Source organism: Athene noctua, chromosome 5 (genome assembly GCF_965140245.1).
Source record: "Athene noctua chromosome 5, bAthNoc1.hap1.1, whole genome shotgun sequence".
Lineage (NCBI taxonomy): Eukaryota > Metazoa > Chordata > Aves > Strigiformes > Strigidae > Athene > Athene noctua.
This window is the reverse complement of record NC_134041.1, coordinates 31,373,703-31,394,312: the sequence shown is the minus strand read 5'-3', so window position 1 is coordinate 31,394,312 and position 20,610 is coordinate 31,373,703. Positions and strand designations below refer to the sequence as shown.

The 20,610-nt window shown below is 38.2% G+C and overlaps 1 protein-coding gene across 3 annotated transcripts in view; it reads left to right on the top strand.

Annotated features, from left to right (window-relative positions):
* CEP350 (centrosomal protein 350) overlaps positions 1–20,610 on the top strand; it is a 76,971-nt gene that overhangs the window by 16,494 nt on the left and 39,867 nt on the right. For 2 of the 3 annotated variants that reach the window (XM_074906945.1, XM_074906943.1), the window contains exons 6-18: positions 737–1,323; positions 1,853–1,963; positions 5,717–5,830; positions 8,856–8,999; positions 9,809–10,455; positions 11,118–11,239; positions 12,684–13,747; positions 15,059–15,212; positions 16,397–16,560; positions 17,483–17,672; positions 19,192–19,412; positions 19,535–19,698; positions 20,364–20,522. In XM_074906945.1, coding sequence (XP_074763046.1) covers positions 737–1,323; positions 1,853–1,963; positions 5,717–5,830; positions 8,856–8,999; positions 9,809–10,455; positions 11,118–11,239; positions 12,684–13,747; positions 15,059–15,212; positions 16,397–16,560; positions 17,483–17,672; positions 19,192–19,412; positions 19,535–19,698; positions 20,364–20,522 — 3,841 coding nt within the window. The remainder of the gene's footprint in view (positions 1–736; positions 1,324–1,852; positions 1,964–5,716; positions 5,831–8,855; positions 9,000–9,808; positions 10,456–11,117; positions 11,240–12,683; positions 13,748–15,058; positions 15,213–16,396; positions 16,561–17,482; positions 17,673–19,191; positions 19,413–19,534; positions 19,699–20,363; positions 20,523–20,610) is intronic. The other variant, XM_074906944.1, reaches the window with a different exon arrangement.

Here is a 20,610-nt window from a genome sequence, read left to right as displayed (position 1 = left end):
GAAGCAAGCCAGGTAGATTAGGTGCTGGATTTTCACATCTTCGGCACCTCATCAGTAAAAATATTAAATATATTTTTTTCCTAACAAAATACCATGACTTTATTAAAATATACAGTGTTTTTCTGTGAAAAAATGCTGAGATATCCTTAGTTTGAATTTCTAAGCTCTCAGTAAGCTTTACATTTGTTGCAATACAGCCAGTTCACTCTGAAGTTCTTGTCAGGGGCTTGCCTTTTTATGCTCAAATACAGGGAAGGGTTTTTTGGGGCAATGAATTTTTTTCTCAGCTTATGAATGTGCTGTTGAGGAGCTGTGCATGTGTGCATTGCTTTGTTTTAGAGAATATATATTAATTATGCTTTTCAATTCTTACACTTGTTTTTTATTTGAAGTTTTTTTAAATTGAAGAGCAACATTACTGCTTGCTGATTTTCTATATGCCCTAATTTCAGCTCTTCAACTTTGTATATAGTCCTGTTCAGAGAGTGAGTGCAGAAAATGAAATTTTGAACAGAAACCTCTTTCAGTTTTGTCAGACTTGCACTATTAAATGTGTGGTGATCAAATTTTAAAAGAACTTGCCTTTAAAGTGGATACAAGGTATAGGAAGTCATTCTTTTAATGGATGAACATGTTCATTGCCTGGTTGGGAGATCCTACAGTTGTATTTCTGATGGTGACTTGTTTTTTCCCTCTATTACATCAGGGATACATATAGTTCTCTGTTTTATCACAGTTCTAGCCAACTTGAGGCCAAGCAACTGCTGTCTAGTTTGGACTTCAGCGGAGCAGAAGGGAAGACTGAAGTAACAGGCCATACGATACATGACCAAGAGGAGCGGGATCTACACAGCAGAGATTTTGAAAGCCCATGTTCTTCTGCTGCAGATGAGACTGTTGTTAGATATTTGAATGACCGACCAGCAATTGATGCCTTGCAGAATAATGAGGCATTTCTTAAGGCTGCAATATCTTCAAGGCTGGAAGAGGAAAAAACTAGTGGCTCCAGAGGAGACGAGAGTAGCACTAAAACTCCTCAGAGTAACACATCCCAGGACAGTGAACTGAAAGTGTCTTCCCCTTCTGTCATGAGTACCTCTAGTGCTCATAGGCTGGAAATCTTGAAACGGCAGCAGCATGATGCTAAGTTGGAGAAGCTGAAGGAGCGGATTCGGAAGCAGTGGGAGCATTCTGAAGAGCTAGGTGGCAGAGGGCAGCACTCAGGATATGCCGAGCAGCCTGTCGTGATCACACATGTGGAGAATGCGGTGACTCCTAAAGTCAGAAAAGTGGCACCTGCACCTGCTGCTCCATCATACAGAGGTAGGGGGGTGCAGAATCTCTCCCTGTTGATTATACGTGGTGAAGGAGCAGAGTTCAATTCACTGAGTAACATGTCAAGGCATGGACAGGACTCATAACTGTGTTTGAGCAATATGGGACTGGGTAGCATGGTTTGATCACAGATATGGACAAGAGAGAGAAGAAATTATTGCCAGCTGACAGAAGTGGATTCTTTTGAAATTCTTCCTGTGTCTTCTTACAAATTACTGTAAAAAAGAAGTTCACTCTATTAACGTTTGGGTTCATTTCATTTTTTTTATGGTCACAGAGCTTAGTGACATTGTATTGATTGAGAGAGCCTTTCACTTTTTTATTAATCTTTTCTTCACCCAGTCCACTGTTTTTCCACTGTGAGCAAGTGGCAGACTGGTATATAGCTTTCTTCTAATTTAAGCATTAGAAATTCAAGTAGTTTCTTGCTTGGTAGTTTCCCACCCCTTCCACTTTGAAAAAAGCTTTATTTACATTTTGCACAGTTATTTTAAACTCTTAAATTGTTTACTTTCAGGTTTCAATCCTCCTGAAACAAAGATTCGCACTCTGGATGGAAAGATCTGGCGTGAGGAAGAATTTCACGTTAGTCGGGAGCTGTATAGAGATATAGCCCTCCAGTTAACAGGTGAGACAAACTGCACACATTAAGCCACACAACCTTCTCTTAAGAGGCAGAGAGATTTATGTTGTGCAAGTCTACAAAGTCATGGAAACAAAAAATTGAAGCAATGAGTGTTAAACATATTGGACCTTTCTCCACAGGAGTAACTCATTGAATACTAAAATGAAAAAAAGGAAAAAAATCCTTCTTCCCTTTCTTTCATTAAAATAGTTTTAATAGAAAATAAATCCTGAAAAGAATCAAATGATGAATTTTCTTTGAAATAGGAGTTTAAAAAAAAGTCTTCCTTAGGACAATTTTTGTTTACTTTTATAACAGCTTTATACATGTTTGCATGAATGAATACAATGTCCTGTTTAAAGGGACAAAACCAAACCACTTTTTGGTTTTGATAAAACCTGTATTATCTAATGGGAACAATTCTGATATTTTTTTGGATCTTTAACACCATTAAAGTCATTTTGTGCTGTATGTTGAAGCCTGAATTCTACTGCCTTCAGTATAGTGTTAAGAAATTGTCAGTTGGAAGTTGCTTTAGGAATTGTTAGGGGGCTAGGTAGAATGTATAAAGGGGAGATGGGGGCATCTGCAGTGGAAACTCTCTGGGAATGCTTATTTAAAATGCATTAGGTGGCCTGCAGGAAAAGGGCTGTGCCTTCAGATATGTGTGGTGGGAATGAGATTATATTGCATTAAGTTGGTTTAATATCTCTGAACTTGGAGAACTTTAGTACTTTATGTCAGAATAATACAAGTCATCTTGAAGTTCTTGGAGAAATTTATGTCCCATAGATTTGTACACATGGACATTTTTAGAGGTCTTCCCTGGATTCCCTGAGGAGAAGGAGACCAGAAGAAGGTTTAAGAAACCTTTTAAATAATATAAATTTTATTTCCTCTACAACTCTTATGCCTTCATTATTGTAAGGCTTAAATAAGATACGAGAGGGGAGACTGTGTAACTTTGCAGTGGTACATTAACAGAACATTACCGTTGGGGTTTATTCCACGTGAAGGTGTAGGAGAGAATGTTGAATGCTAAAAGCTTAGAAAACTGCTACTCATTCCTCTTTGCATAATGGTCTTGCAAAAACATTAAATATTATTGTTGCAAAATGGCAACACAGGAAAAAAAGATCTTTTTTAGGTAATGAGCTCATTTAGCAACACAGTATTCTGATGCTTAAAACTGCGAGCAAAGATGATAAGAAAAATCCTGTATTGACAGTTATGCTGCCAGAAGACCAAAACAGTAATACATGCTTTATGTTTTCCAGTGTTCTGCTCCAAGACCCAGTCTTCATTAATTTTTCACTCTGGAAAACTCTAGTACTATTGGCAGCTCTTTCTTCTGGGTGATCTAGGGTAGGATGCCCAAGTGTGCTTTTTGATTTGCTAGGCTGGTTACAGTAGAGTAAGGTTGAATTGCTTTTGACTGAGTGAGTTGTGGGAGGAGATCAGATTAATAAAAAGGAAGGGAATGGAAGATAAAAATCCCCTGAAAACCTCTAGTTTTGCAGCGTAAGAGCTTGCATATTAAGAATAACTTTTATTGCTGGTCAAAACATTTAAGACCAGAGGAAAATGCGATGAGATTGTAAGCCTGTATGTGTCTTTGTATGCTGATAGTATAGTGGCTGGTATGGAAATTATTAGACTTCAGTTTTCTTTTGCCTGTACAGCTTGACAAGGTACTGAGGAATCCTTCTGGAATCACTCAAAAGTTCAGAAAGAAGAATCACTTCTTTTCAGTAAAATTGTTTTGCAAATACTCTATTCAGCATCAGTCCATGAAAGTAATGCTAAATTTCTAGAGACTTTTAATCTACACTAGCATTTATTTTTTAAATTTTGACAAGCATAATATAAATGATTCATGAACTCTTTATAGAAATCCAGATTTGAAAAGTTTTGTTGAAGAGGTTCTATTAAAAAGGCATTTGGATCATGCATGTGTTTAGTGGACTTCTGCCTACAAAATGGAGGAGCTGTGTGTGTGTTCATCCATACTGTCCTGATGCCATGTGTAGAACAGCTGTTGTGGAACGTGTCTCCTTTCTGACCTGGAAAGACTATATTGAATAGCTGGTTTCGAGTAATCAGATGCTGGTGCTGTACATAATATATACTGTAAATGCATTTTTAGGTTGTTGGATTATCTATTCATGTGTTAATTCTGTATTAAAGTTACAGCATGTGGAGTTTTGGGTGTGTACAGTCAGTTGTATCAAAACTGTTCCATGCTCTCTAGTGCTAAACAAGCTATAAGATCTCCAGTATCTACAGAAGCCTTGTTCTTTACTGCAACAAGATTTTTACATGTGAGTGTAGACCGCAGAGGATGTCTTTATCTTCATTTAGCAGTTAGGCTAAAGGATGTTGTATGGACCCCAAGCTTCCAATAATTCTGTCTTAAAGGTGTTCAGGATTGGCTGTACTAGAACAAAATTGCTGTAATATGAATAAAGTGAGTGGGAAGCAGCCTGCACTTTCCTGGTATCAGGAAGCAACTGTTTGTCACTGAAAATGGTGAGGAGGCAAGCTAGATTTCTGCAAAAGCAGTCACTGAGGCCTCTGGTACTTGATGCATTGATTCTGTCTTCCCTGCAATTGTTGTCAGCCTCAAAGATGACTGGAAAATCTGTAAGGGAAGGATATTAAGGGGGAGAAAGACTCTTAACATTCCATTCCCACATACTTTAATATGACTTGTTGTTCTGTCTGTGATACTTGCTATAGGCATCCATTGGAGAATGGATTCAGCTGAAATGAGGGGCTGTAAAAGTTAGTATTGGCATCTAAATAAAGCTTCAGATGTATCTTTGCAGAAGGTTGCATCCTGACTGTTTTAGGTTGTCTGATCACATTCTTTATAGAAGAGGAACAGGAAAACAGTGATAATAGTGGCCATGGAGTTCCTTATCTACAGTTCACTTTTGGGATTAAGAAAATAACATCTTCAAGGCTTGTAAACTAAAGTGCTTGAACAAATCTTTGGAAATGTCTGTGTAGACTGCTGAGGCTGAATACAGAGCTTGCCTGTCCTTGAGAAAAGCTTGTCTCTGCTGTGTACCTTGAGCAGCTGGGAAGCCCATTCAGTGGGCTGGTGATTGAGCCACATCTCTGGTCTCCTTTTTGTTCTTTGTGAAAACATGATAAAATGTGACTTTCTCTTTGGTAAGTGTTCTTGGCATCTCTAAAGCATATGTAAATAAGGGCTGAAGTGATATAGAATAGTTCTGCATCACTGGGTGAATTCTGTGACAAGTTTTGCAGAAAGCAAAGCACACTGGTATCCTGTCTTTCATGCTTCTGCATGGAGGCAATGAGTGCTGTCATGCGTTAATGTGGAAGCAGCAGCCTGTGTGTTACAGGAGTGAAGGAACTACGTGTTCCTGTGGAACATAAATACTGTAAAATATCTGTAGTCGAAGAGAACCAACAATTGTTCCTGTCAAGCTGTCAACATTGCTTTTAAAGTTGAAAATGAACTTTGTAAACGTGTATTATGGTGTTGCTGTGGCTTTGCTGCTCTCCACTGAGTAGGTAAACAGTGTTTGATTAAACATTTTCATGCTATGAGCATTTTAAAATGCTGGACTGGGAGTAATTGATCTCAATATGTAATCTGGGAGAGCCAGTGAATTCTATTGTGTTTTTCTGAGTTCCAGTTTTTCAAGGTAAATGTTGAAGAAAGCTTGTTATTCTATGTTCTTTCCTGCAGGATATCACTTAACAGCTTTTGTTTGTTTTTAGAGGATTCAACGGTGAAAGGAAAACCTAGTGAGAGAAACAAAGAGAAAAAAGCACCCCGACCAGTGCGGAAAGTGCAGAAACTGACACGGTTGTCAAGTCCAGAGTCCAAACAAGGTGACTAGTTCTACTGTAGAGGGAAGACTTTCACATGTCCTTCAGAGAGGAGTTTTATCTCAAGAAGTAAAGAAAAATTAAAGCACATTGCATTCATAGTCTTCTCAGATGTGCAACAATGCTGTTGTAGTATGTTTGTAGATTATACTGCATTGAGGATGTGTATGTTTTTGTTGTTAGTTGGTTGGCTGTATGGGCTTTTTTAGTTTATTTGAACACTTGCTGTGTTCACCTTATGGAAGCTGCTGAAGAGTGTGTATTTCTTGGGGGTGGGGCGGTATCTTTAGGTATCTGTCAGGCCAACACAGACAAAAAGCAGCAATAGTTCTGAATCCTGCTCTGTTTTACTTGTGTTGAAGCTGATTAGTGCCTGACCTGGAGCTCAGTGAATAATGTTGAGAGGAGGAATGGAGATGATATCAAAATCAGTCAGCAGGACTTGCTGAGTTGCCCTCAACTTGAATTGAGGGGTTGTACTGAAAGCTGTTCCCCTGTAGGATTTCTCAGCAGGGGAGCAGAGAACAGGATGTTTTTTTGGCTCTTCTCTGGCTGTTCTATGTCCAAGTTGTTGCTGTCCTGCACCTTCAGTTCTAGCTTGGCATTCCTCACTTTTTCAGTTAGTGAAAGAATGCAAAAAAACATTCCCTAACAAGTCTCACAAATCTTGATATTTATAAAGGAATGTTTATTTTACCAATTAAGAATTTTTATATGTTGTCTGACATTTCTACTATTCAGAGAGGATGATGTGAGCAAGTTACTGTAAAGCAGTGTCTGATAGTAGAAAATGAGATTAACTACATGTGGAATTCTGTTAGTGCTTCTTAGTTTTCCATTAATGTTAATCTTTAATATTGTGCATAGCAAAAAAATTAGGAAGACTTCCACATCTGCTTTGTGTTTAGTTTTAATTTTCATACAAAGTAAGCAGTTATGGCTGCAATCACATTACAGAGTGATTTTTTTTTTTTTTTTTCCTTTAAATACATGTGATGTTAGGCATCTCTTGCACCTCTTAAGGTTTTACATTTCTCCTTACGTACAGTAGCCCAAAATTGGTAAATGCTTTGTTGAAGAAAAAAAGCTGCTGTAAAAAATTATTATAAAGGGTTTTTTAGAGAGTGACTAGTGCTTCTGTATGCTGTAAATCATGAAGCAGCATGTGAGTATTTTGTGGTAATGAATGCTGATACTTATAAGTAAGTGACAGGTAGGGATTTGCTCCTTCCTATGCTGATCAATTTGTACTTCAGGAGCTATACTAAGCTAACTTAACATATTTGTGCCAGTTCCAAGTGAGGGAGGAGCACAGAGATTGCTGCAGGTTTTAATGGCAATGGTTATTCTCTGTAATGGATTAAATGTGAGAATGATGGCCTGAAGTCCCTATGAGAAGAGAACCAGTTCTAAGCGGCATATCCCTGATGGTCCGTCCTCCAGTCATAGCAATGAGAAGCTGCTTGACATAGCCAAAGCTATAAATAGCCACAGCTTATGTTCCGCTCTGCTAGCGTGTTTTAGTTCAAACAGCTGACTTGAAATGGAAGATGAGACTTTACACTGCTTTTTAAAATGCATGCAGAAGTAATTGAGAAGACCAAGTTCGGCAAGAGAACCCCTTTGCCTGATATGTCTGTTTCAAAGCGGCTTGTAGTGACATGTTTCAAGTGACAGATTTATAAAATACTTGGATAATTTACAGTGCAATCAAGGAGTACTGTTAGCAAACGAATGAATAGTGGGCTACAGACTTCTGACTGAACAGATTTCCTCCTTCTGGTTTAAAATAACAAAAATTTTAAAAAGGGGGGTGGGAACTGAGGACTGGGGTTGTCAACGCACTATTGGTCTGCTGTCCTGACTTTCACTGGAAGTTGCTTTGGTACCAGGTCTTCAGAGCCCTGTAGCAGGGCCCAGAGTACAATCTCTTTTTGTCTGTGGTGTGTTCATGCACCAGTGTCTGGGTTTGTTTAGGCAGTGCTCTTAGAGGTAGAAACTGCAACTGGATGGTTAGGGATCAACTGCAAATTGGGTGTTCAAGTTAGGTACTTCTCTAGCAATAAAATACTGCTGAATTTGGTCTGAATTAGGTTATTAATACTCTTATTTTTTATATTTTTTGTCAAAGCTCTTTAAGGTCATTAATTTTTAAAATTATTAATAATAATTGCAATAAAATTATTAATAAAGATAATTAGTGGGATGAAAGGTGAGTTGACTAAATGTAGCATTTAATCTAACCAATATTAGATAAAGATGCCACTGTACCCAGTTTTTATCACTTAATGATGAGTAGGATGATAAAATAATACTAATAACATTGTGATTGGGTTTCTGTCTGCTTCAAGGGAGTCTGTTCTTGAATTAAGTATCAGTTAATAGGGTTTATCTTAATTATTTTCAGTCATGGTACAGAAATTCTAACTAGAGGACTAGAGTTAGTACTAGCATAGAAAAACTGCTGCTCGGTACTTTTTAACCTCCTCAGAAGACACCTATCTCAACAATTAATTATCCTTAAAAATCTCTTAAAGAGTTTTTTGCTAGATATCAGCTAATACTCATTTAATATGAAAATAAATAATTGATCTCCCACTTTAATTTTTGTTCTTATTACATTTGCTCTTATAACATTTTAGATCCTATTCTTTTTTCTTATTTTGCTTATTTAAGTAGAGATGAACAGCTTCTTTTCAGACCTGCAGAAGTATTTCCCTCTCCCCCAGTAACACTTGCTTATACGTTTTAGACCTGTATAACCGTTTTTTCTTTTTGAAATTATTTTTTTATAGGGCTTTAATGTGCTACATCATGTTTTGGGTTTTTACATTGGGTTATGTGTAGGCATGAAGCACTGATAATTGTGTGATTCAGCTGTTGAGTGATTTCATGGTACATCGCTACAGCTGTACCACTTATGCAGAACTAAATGGTATAGAAATGATTAACAGTTGCAATAAATACTTTTTTGGTAAGTTAGAAAATCCATCCGGTGCCTGACTTTTATTTATTATTTATTGTGCAGGTGGAAACTATGTAATAAGTACATCTTCCTGGCGGGAGGGACAAAAGCTGGTAAAAAAGATACTGGGACCAGCTCCCAGAACAGAACAGGACAGAAGAGCTGTATCTAGTGACCGAACAGGACGAGAGAGAGCTGCTAAGTCTGGTAAGTTGTACTCTGATCACTGGATGTTTAATATTTTACTTTATATATAGCAGTGTTATATAATGACTCTGAGATAGTGTATTCAGTTTCTTATTAAAATAACTCCTCTATTTTTACCTACAATTCGAGTGGGGAGAATTTTGCTCACATCTATGGTTGGGATGCATAACCTCTCTTCCTGGGTGGATGATGAACTTTTCTTGGTGTCATGGGAAGCCTGCCCCTGCACGTGTGACTTGAGGGGCAGTACATGCTGCAGAGGTGCTCAGGAGCTCTGGAAAAGGTGGGAAATAGGTTGCAACCCCAACAAAAAGATCACCTGCAATCTGTCTTTGCCTTTCGAAGCTAGTGGGAAAGGAATGGATAGCAGTGGTCCACAGGTCAGATTCATTTTCCAGATGTGTTGCATTAATACATAAGCTATGGTTGGGCATCCCTGTTTTACAGGAATTATGGTTCTTCCAGATGCTATATAACATCATCCATGTGCATCATAGATCGTCACTGATGCCTCCACCAGCCCTTTTCAGAATTTACCCAGAATCTCAGACAGGGCAAGTAAGGGATGGTGATAGCTGCTGTGCTGCTTATGCCTGTGAGGTCGTGGGGCAGGTTAGAGTATAAAGGGTGTGAACTCAGTCTAAGCAAAGACCACTATATTCAGACTAGACACTGAACAAAGCAAAAGCAAATTTACAGTGAGTTCTGCACTCCTCCCTCATCTTCACTTCTGCAGCCGTTTCGGTGATGGCATGTAATTTCCCAAATCTGATTTTTACCTGAAATATTTGACAAGTCTTACTCTTTAGCAGGCTGTATTGGAAGGACAGGCTCAGATTCTAGACTGGATGTTACCTGTAAAACCTCTTCAAGAAGTTCTGAAAGGTCAAGAAGTAAAGTACGGTCTGAGAATAATCTGAAGAAACTGGAAGTTGCTCTTCCAGCTGATAACCAAGAAGATCATGGCTCTGTAAATAAGGACTTCCTGCCTGTGGAGATACGTGGAATCCTCGATGACTTGCAGTTGGATTCCATGAGTACAAAGCAAGAGAAAGATGTGGAAAAACAAAATCAGAAATCTATTTTGCCTACTCAAAATGCCAGGAGCCACAGTCCAACCAAAAGGAAACCGGACAAGATAGCTGCCAGTGAGGAGCCTCAGGTGATCTCTAAAAAACGTCACTATGATACAGATGAGGTTCGTCAGTACATCATCAGGCAGCAAGAGGAGAGGAAGAAGAAGCAGAATGAAGAGAAGAAAGCACAAAAGGAGGCAACAGAACAGAAGAACAAAAGACTCCAGGAGCTCTACAGAAAGCAGAAGGAGGCTCTTACTAAAGTGAAGAATGTGCCTCCTCCCGAGCCTTCAGCAGCCAAACGGTTACAGGAAACCTATTCTAAACTATTGCTGGAACACACGTTTTTAGAAGAGCTGCCTACAGTGCAGGAAACACAGGTATAGCTGATTCACTAACTTAATGTGTTGCAGGTGTTTGCAGGAATAGGAGGTCATGTGTTTAGGAAAGTCATGACTTGTCCTGATCAGGTTATAGGTTAAGAGAAAACATACAAAGAAAACTGTAGCTTTTGCTTAAACATTGTGGTTTTTACCTGGAGCATCCTTATGAGTAGCTGCTTTTTGGCATAGCAAAATCTACTAGAAAGGTGAATGGAAATCATCTTTCTGTTTATAAATAGAAGCAGAATTTTGGATATTAGCTAACAGCAGCTCTAAATGTTGTTTCTTAAGAAAACTGTAAACATTAGTCAAAATGTGAATTGAAGAGCTTTGTCTGAAGTTGTTTTCAGTCAGTGGACAAACTTAAGCAGTGAGTTAAGTTTGCTAATCAGAAACTGAATATGAAAATATATGGTAAAAGACTAATACCAATTTGATGTGTTGAGCTGAACAGTTTGGTGTATGAGCAAAGCTTTTTTCACAGCACATCCTGCTGAGACAAAACCACAAATGTCTTGTGTTTTTTAAGTCTTACTGTGGTAGGAAAGATGTGATACTACACCAAGAAATGCAAGCCTTTTCAATTTTAATGAGACAAGAGCTTCTAAACTCCTGCAGACTTTTGAAAATGCATTTTTCTGGTTGTCTTCATTTTTTAGCCCAGACCTGGTTATCAACCATCTGGGGAATCCGACAAAGAAAACAAGGCTCAGGAGCGTCCTCCTAGTGCATCTTCCAGTAGTGACATGTCACTTTCCGAACCGCAGCAGCCGCTACTGAGGTGAGCCATTGTAGGTCTTTTGAGAGAGAGAGGAGAACACTCTCGTCTTTATGGCAATTATAACATTTTCTCGTGGTTAAGAGGAAGCTGTTGCCGGAAAACATCAAAAATTTTGGCTGTGGGTATTTATGAGTCTGTAAATAAAGTGAATGGTGGTTGCTGTTAATCTTCTGCTGACATCAAGAGGATATGATTTTCATAGTGGGAGACTGTATTTCCTCTGTGATTGCCATTGGGTAAAAGAAGCTGATCATATGAACATGTTTGATTTTTCTTACTTGATTTGTTCAGTGTTTCTATTTAATCTACTGTCTTGGATTCAGGCCTTTAGTTACTGTGTCTACCAAAAACTTCTGCTTCTGCTTGGAACTAGGCTTTTCCTGTTTCCTTTCATGCCATTTTCCCCATTTTTAATTGTTCAGTGTATTATCAAAGTTTTTCTTACTGTAAGTCAAGGTGCCCAACCAAACACTTATATTTAAGGAACTAAAACCCATAAAGTTTATTGCATATTCTTAGTATCCCTCTTGTGCAAGTGTGTCTTCATTTTTAATTACATAATGAATGTCTGCCTCTTAAACGTATACTTGTTTCATTATCTGTACCTTAACTTGGTCAAATCCATGCTGATTTTGTAAATTGAGACCGGTTTCCTTTCTGGAAAAGTTCAAGGAAGTGCTAGGAATGCTATGTAGTATTGTGTATAGAACAGGCCGCTAAACCATATAGTAGTAAATATTGTTAGAGTAACATCGTAAGGAAAAATATGTAAGTACTAATAGTAGGGGAGAGATGAGACTTAAAAGGCTGCATAAGTTATTTGGAGAACTTCATAGTAAGCAGAGAAGCATCTTTTTTTATGAGGGACTTTCTAGATTCCCTAGTATTCAGAATCTGTGCAAGTGATATTAGTGAAGGAGGTTCTCTACAGAGCTCCTGTCATGCAAATGGGAGCTATCTGGAAATAAAAATATGTCTTACAGAACTGTAAATGTCCTTGTATTTCCAGTCTTCCTTTTTTCTAAGTGTTCTTCATGCCTACTCTAAGTGGCAGCTTCAGTGAAACGTGGGCTGGGTTCAACTAGGTGGGGAAGGCTGGGGCTAAAAATTTGGGGCGAGGGGTGGGGGGGTGGGAATAGATATTTCCTCCTTTTTGAAGTCAGAAAACTTTTGGAAAAAAGACTTACTGATGATGATGAAAACACTCAGCTTGTTACAACTTCAAAACACACAGTACGCTATAAATGGCATTTCAAATTTGGAAGGTGCTGTGTTGTTAGCTTTTCTTAAATAATATTTTGTAACTGTTTACTGTCACATTCCCTGCCCCTCTGATTCCATCAAAAAGTATTTCTTCCTGAAAAATAAATTTGTGTCAATACTTTCATCTAAAACAACAGGACTTGTCTAAGTCATCAACTTAAATGTTGAATTTTCATTTCAGGAGTGATTTGATGGAGCCTCCGTGGGTACAGCCAGACAGGTTGAGCCCAAGAGTCCAGCTCTCTCACCCACAAACTCTCATGGGCTCAAGTGGAGGCCCTTGCTCCCAACACTGGAGTTTTGAGAAGATGGACCTTTTGTCAAAGGAATGTGACGCGATGTTGACAGGCAGGAGGAGCCATGCTGCACCTGTGGGATCACTGGTCTTCATGCCTCAGCCATACCTGAATTCACCTGCTGCACAGCAAAATCTCTTAGTAAAACCTACTGCTAACCAATATAAGAGCAAATTAGATCGCATTGAAGCTTTGAAAGCTACAGCTGCTTCCCTTTCTAGTAGGATTGAAAGCGAAGCCAAAAAGTTGGCTGGGGCTGGTATCAATTATGGTACCATGTGGAACTTGGACCATGAATTTATGCAAGAAAATCAGGATGATGGGCGGTGGGCAAAGGCTGTGAGTCCTCCTGTGAGAGAGGAAAATGAAGATGCTTTTTCAGCCAAAATTCAAAAAATGTTGGGTACGTGTGTGTCTCATACAGCCTTTGATGATAGCCTTCCTGGGGTAGGCAACCTTAGTGAATTCAAAAAGCTCCCTGAGACGATCAGGCCTCATACTGCTGCAGTCAGCCTTGGAAGGAGGTCCCCTGCTGCTAACAGGCATGAGGGGATACGAGGACATTTATTTAAGAGACAGACTGACTCCCCAGGGCATGAAAACCAGGCTTACGCTCCAAACAAAGCTGCAATGCCTCAGGAGTCCAGCATTGACTCCATCAGCGAAGGGCCTCTCCTGAGTGACGGAAGCCTCTCTGAAGAGGAAGGAGCCCAGCACAAACAGCTGCAAATGAACATGCTGGAGACATTAAATGAGAAGGATTTCTGCATTCGGGAGAGAAATGCTTTTGAGCCCATAAAGGAGTTTCAGAAGGAAGCTGAGAAGTATTTGCCACTTTTCACTCAGACAAGTGGCACACACAGCAAGGGACCATGGGAGGAACTGGCGAAGGGAAGTCCCCACAGTGTCATCAATATCTTTACAAAAAGTTATCAGCTTCATGGAAAAGGTAAAAATGGAAAAAACTCTCATGTGAATCTTTATTTTCTCAATCTTGCTACTCCTTACGCTTTGTACTTCACCAGCAAGGAATGTGCTTTTGGATGTCTCAGACATGAATCTGTAAGGCTTTCTCACTCTACTTTTGGATGATAAATTATTTCCCCCCTCTTTTGCCGCCTTGTCTAAGGAAAGAAGAAAAAACCTCATGCTTTCAGGCTGGAAGAACATTATTTTTATATCATATTGCTCTGTATTTCTAGATCGGTAACTAATTCACATGCTGTTTATATGCATTAAGGACAGCCATAGCTACAGAATTGTGAGCTTGAGTTTACATTTATTGTATGCAAAATTACATACTAAATCTAAATTGCCCAGAGTGTATTTGGAAATGGTTTTCTCCACCATGGAGAACAGAACCTCTGGATTGGCACGTGCATCCTCCTACTATATATGTGTTCTGAATCATCTGTAATAACGTCTCATTCCTGTTTCAGTTAAGGCAGAAAGGTGAAGTTCATGCTTTATGCAGCACTTAATGGTATAAACATGAGTGCTTGTATATATCCTGAGTTCTTGCTATGCAAGAATGATATAGCTTTGCTATATTACTAGAAACATGTAACTTCAGTGGATGAATGATATGGACTTTCCTTTTGCATCTTTGCTTATATGAGTTACTTGATAATGTCTCAAAGTAGTGCAACAATTAAAACTCCAGTAACAATGTTTGATTTTGAGAAGGTAAGGTTTTGGTATATCAGTAGGGAAAGTCTCCTGCTTAAACAAGCTCATTTCAAGTGTTATGTCTTCGGGCATGCTTTACAGCTGTCTCATGCAGAATGCTTCATTTGATTTTCATTTTTTGTACAGATTTATTCTTCATCTTGAATAGTTTCTTTTGTCTAGAATTCCTTATTTGGAGGAGGAACGTTTTCTGAGAAGTTGATTTTTGTCTTGTGGTTTTTCTTGATATTTTTTTTTCCTTCACTTTATTTCCCTTAAAGATGATTGCATTTAAGTTTTCTGCAGATGGTTCTACTCTCAAGCACTGTGCTCTTCAAAAATGTTTTAGCTGGGGTGTATTAATGAAGTAGAGTGTTCAATCATTTTCAAAAAGAGGAAGACTTTTCTTGTTATGTTGTGTTAAAACTTCCATGGGATTGATAGACTGTTGTTTTCTTGATGTTTTTGGTTTTGAAAGGAAGTCTTCAACTTGTGGTTGGGAGCATTTTATTCCTGTAGCTTTATTACCTGTTTGATGCACATTTGCATTTGGTATAATTTTTGTCTTTTCCTTCTTTTGTCCACACTTCAGTGTTTGATGAAAGGTTGAACGGAGGGTCTGCCCTCCTGCACCCTTTACTCCCTGCCATGAGCCCTCCAGAGAGTGTGGTTTCTTATGAAGATGATTTTGCCTCATCACAGGGAAGTGACACTTTAACAGACAAAAAGATTGCACGTGACCTCAGGTAACTGTGTGTTAGACATCTTGTAAAAAACAAAATGCAGAATTTGACAGAAAATAGTTAATGCAAAATTTGCTTCATAATGTGCTGGGTAACTTTTCTGTTACGCTGTATTGGAATACTAGTCAAAGTGATGAGGTATTTCTACATATCAATCAGCATGGTTAAGGCATAAGGATAAGAGTCCAGTACTCCTGTTCTCTAACACTTGTTGTTCTTCTTTAGTCTGGCAGGTAGCTTTAAGCAAAGTTCTTACCCTTTGTAGTCAAGTGAAAATTAGTTCTCCAGCTTATGTGGCTGCTGTAGTACTCAGTTGATTAGTCTTTGTAATTTAAAAAAAGGTATTTGAAAGCATTAAAATACTTTCAGTACTTCAAAATTTTGTAAAAAACCTGTAATTGCTTTCAGTAAGGGTTCATTAATGCTTAGTAGTTAGTGGATACATAAATTACCTGCAAGAACTTTTAAAACCTCTTGTTCAGACTAAAATTTGAAGTCCCTAAATCCTAGACTCTCCATGTTACTGCTGAATTCATGTGGCTTCCTGAATTTCCTAAGACCCCTTTTTTTTTGTAATGAGATATATTTTCATCTTTTGGGCACCTTGGGGAAGGCCACAAGTACTGTGTTTGTACTGGTGATACTTTACCGCTGAAGAAAGGAAGGTAAAAGGCACTTTGCATGCTGAAAATGGCTGCAAAAAATGGTTTCTTTCTGATTAAACTTCTTGACAGATCATCTGTTGGTATTTAGTGTATGGTGCATTACACTCTTACTTGCAAATCTGTTTTAATCCTTTATTGAAAATTGCTCGTATTTCTGTCAGTTGATGATAATCTGTATGTCCAGAGATAATCTAAAATGCAGTCATGTTTGGAGTCATTCTTATGTTGTTCAAGTCCATAGTCAAATAGCTTTTAAGAGTTAGCACTGGAAAGGATGGTTATCCATCTTTTACTGTTTCATATGATTAGAAGTATGTTTCAATATGTTCAATATCATGTCAAACTTCCTAGTGTCTTAGCTGTTGTAGTTTTTATTCTCAAAAGCAATGCTTTTCAAGATAGGCTAATTAGTACAGTTTCAGCTGTCTGTCTCCAATTTAAAATGTGGTGGATTTCTTGTGCACAATGTCATGTGGGAGTTGGAAGTCCTTAGTTAATCACTGTCAGTGTGCTCCTTTTTAGTGTTGCTGGCAGCAGTAATTCAAGCATTCAGGAAGAAGTTCCAAGTAGGAAGTCTTCCCGTGAACCTCGATCTGTAGAGCTTGCGTCTCAGCATTCATCTGGACCATGGTCTGCAGCATCTTCTCGCTCATCTGCTTCCTCTAAAAAGAGAGAGAAGAAAGAACGTAAGTGTAGGGTATTTTTTTTTCTTGAAGGAGTTTTTAGGGTTTTTTGGTTATGAAAATTGCAATCTTTCTACATATCTGGAAATGCAGTGTAATACTGATAGGGTGATTTATTAATTCCTCCAGTGACTCCATCCTGAATTCTTTTTTGCCTCTGATGATTCTCTGACCTTGAAATACAGTAATCTAAAATGAAATAAGCAAGATGTTGCTAACAGCACTGAAAATTGATCCTTTCCTAAACCAGCCTTCTAACAAATGAGTTAATTATAATATCATGAGGAACTATCCTCAGATTCTGTGCTGAGGAAGTTCCAATAGGCTGCTGAGAAATGAGGGTTATGGCCACATTTATGAAGGTGACAAGAAGTTTGCCTGTATGCTTCATCTTTGGATCACAGTTCGTTTTCCTAAGTGCATAAATTTAATGAATAGGCTTTTTCCTACAGTAACTTGTACATTACAAAAACATGAAGAAACTTGAGATTTGGTACCCTTTTACTATATAAGCAATGGGTAACATAAGAAAAAACTAGGTTTGAAGCCAGTAAAGGGAATGAGAAAAATAGGATTGAGCATTGCAGATTATCTTCCTGTTTTCTCAAAGTTATCTAGCTTACCTAAAGAAAGCCAGGCTTTACTCTGAGTATCAGTATCAAAGAGTCAGATTTCTTTACGTAAACTGATAGTGCTGAAATGAAAGCTGGGTCAACAGTTTTGTTGGCAGTGGACACAATATGCAGAAGAGAACTTAATCTCCTGTAGGAAGCTGCAAAATTTACATTTTGTGTTTGTTGGATTTACAGATTTCTAACTCAAAGGCATCTTTAACTGGGGAAAAAAGTTCTAATTATTTGTTTTGGGGCACTGGATCATAAGATATTCATACCAGACAAACTTTTGGCAATGTTGTTCTTCTTAGGGTTGGACTCTTTGAATGGAAGTTCTCGCCACTTTCCTGTGGAAGAAGATAAAATGCTATCTGAACTAGAGTGGGGATCCCAACAGTCAAAGAAGTCCTTATCAAGTAACAGAATTTCTAGTAAAGATCATGAGCAGAACCCAGATACAGACAGCACACTGGAAAACTTGTCTGGACAATCCCTGATGAGGTAACATGCAAATATATGCAAATATAGTTAAGCTTGGTAGTGTTATGACATGTTATCAAAAATAGCTATGTCTTTGGATTTGCAAAAGGAAAGTAACAGAAATGATCAAATGTCAGTAAGATGGACATGCATAAAAGATTTTTTTCCCTACATTTTAAATACGAAAACCTGAAGTAGATGGCTGTAGTAAGAAAAAATACAAAACAGTGATTCTGCCCCAAATGACCCCTCTATTTCTTTTTTAAGGATAACTGGCCACTATAGGTATCCTGTCAGGTTCAGTACCTTAAGCATTGAAACACAGTTTTTGTTTTCTATTCTACAAATGGTCTGTAACAAGTGGAGGGAAAAAAAAAAAGCTAGTCAACCTGTGCAAATCATGTTGTTCTTTTCAGTAGGATACACCGACTTTTTTGCTTAGACTTGTGTACAACTAATACTCATAAGCCTGTCCAGCTCTGTGAGTTGATGCTTTTTGAGAGGTGAACTGCGCATCAGAAAAGAGTATAGAGGAAGAGAAGAGGAAATATTTTCCTGTTGCATTTTCTGTATGACTACTTAAAAATGCAGTTTATTTTTTTGCAATGAAGTTATGAAATATGGTCAGCTTAATTTTCACTGTACTTTTTTTCTAAAAAGCAACAAATAATATGAATGGTCTTTCACTGGTTCTCTGTGGTTATAGAATGACTCTGAGGTGATGACTTTTACTGGTACTCGGTATTGGGTTTGAAAGGTCCTGTGATCTCCTAAGATAGGCTAAGTAAAGCAGAATGTCTTCCTAAGGGATTTAAGTAGCCATGTTAATCCTTTTTGTCTTAATAAATTTGGAATAGTAAATTTAAGAAGTGTCTGCATCATTTTCTGTATGTCTAACAAGAGATGTCTGATTTTCTCTTAAGTGTAACTGTAGTAGCATTTTACTGTTTAAGTCCAAGTTTTGGCTTTCAAGCATTTAATTGCATTTTGATGAAAGATTGAGACTCAGGGCAGTGACTTATCATGTTCGGTTGCATCCATGTGCTGATAGTAAGGTGTTTACTTTTTAAACACTGTTCATTGTATTCTGATATCAAAATATTGCCCAAATTTCCTATGAGTAAAACAAAGATCTTCACTCAGACTCTCAAAACAGATTTGTAAATGTACCTGCAGATGTTCATCTTGACTTTCTCATGCCAGGTTCCTAGCAGGAAGCATTAAAACTGCTTGTTTGGCCATGTAGAACATGTAGATACTATGTTAAATTTTTTTGGTGTGTGCTGACTAGGTTTAATACTTTGGGGGAGAATAATGTGCTCTAGAAACTTAACCCTAAACCAGAATATAGGTACAAAATTTATCTTATGAGGCCATTTCTTAAAGGCAGACTGAGCCTGTGCAAACCATAAAAAGACTGTGCCTTTTGTGTGGATCTGTTTGGTGTATATAAATGGAAGAACTAGGATATTGCTTTATTGTCTTACCAAATGGCTGGATTTAGGAGAATATTGACTTTGTTTTTTCATTTCACTGTCAGTTTCTCGGAGAAGGGAAGATCGCAGAAGACGCCAACTTCTTCCCCATCTTCTGGTTCCCAAAAAATGTTGCAGTTTGATTCTATAGGCAATACAGCAGAAAGAGTCAAGTCACCTGCTGGCTTTTCTGGAAGTACAGCGTCAGGGAGGAAGCCTAATGTAGCCTTCCCCGACTTGAGTCTGGGAACTAGTAGGTCTGTAGCAGGAGCAGCCTCAGCAAGCGGTAAGTTGTTTTGTTAAAACCATACTAATCCCAGAGCAGTTTGTTGTTTCGTTTTTTTTCCTCTTTATTTGATGTGGGGCACTAAAGTCTATGAAGGTTGACTAGTAAGTCTTACCCTGCAGGATGTATGCGCTTCTCCCCTGCTGGTCTTCAGCATCGTTTATCAGCAGAATTGAACTACCTTAGTGCTATTGAGGAGTCTGTGCGACAGCTTTCAGATATAGAACGAGTACGAGGCATATCACTTGCCCAGCAGGAGAGTGTTTCTTTGGCTCAGATTCTAAAGGTAATGGAAAAATATTTCCTTGTCTTAACCTTCCTTTTTTTTTTTTTTTTTTTTTTAATTTTTGCAATAAAACTAATCAAATTAGGGCAAGTTATACTTTTGTTAGCAATGTAAAGAAATGTAACGGCATGATGGAGCATCTCTATTAATGTCCATTTTTGGGATTGATGTCTGTTATCTTTCTTACACCAAGTTGGCACCAAGGAACTGGTGACTTTAAAATATGTGTTATTTTAGCTGCAATCACTGCTTTGATTGTGTACTTGTAAAATAAAAACTTGATTAGTTACTGGGTTTGACATGGGGTACCAGTGCTGTGCAGTGTAGTTGTCCAGGCTGGATCATTTGTCTTATTCTGTGAAAAGGACATTTTGAAATTTTCCTTATGTTGACAAGATTGCTTGTTCTAGTTTGTTGAATTAAATGGTCTTCTAAATACTCTTTCTTTCTACACTCTGGTAGAAGAGTATGGGGAATGTGCATTGTCTACGTCTACTTAAAAAATGAGAGGTTCAGCAGGTAGGCTGAAAATTTTACTTTAGCAGAAGAGCCATTACCAGTAGAATAAATCTAGATCTTTCAGAGGTAGCTGCAGCCAGTGGCTAAGGCAAAAAAGGTCTTTACATTTAACTTTAATGATTCAAACTTGTTTTCCTGATCTATAGGCACAGCAACAGCGCCATGAACGGGACTTAGCCCTTTTGAAAATCAAGGCCGAACAAGAAGCTTTAGAAAGTCAGAGGCAACTGGATGAGGCAAGGCAGAAGGCAGCTCAGGTAATGCTGCCCTTCAAAAAATGTGGAGTGTATAAGAGGCAAATTTCTGTAAGTAACTCTGTGCCTACAAGTATTCTTAATTTGAAGCTGTAAACATATGGAAGTGGTGAAGGGTTTTAATATAGCTGAAAAAAGC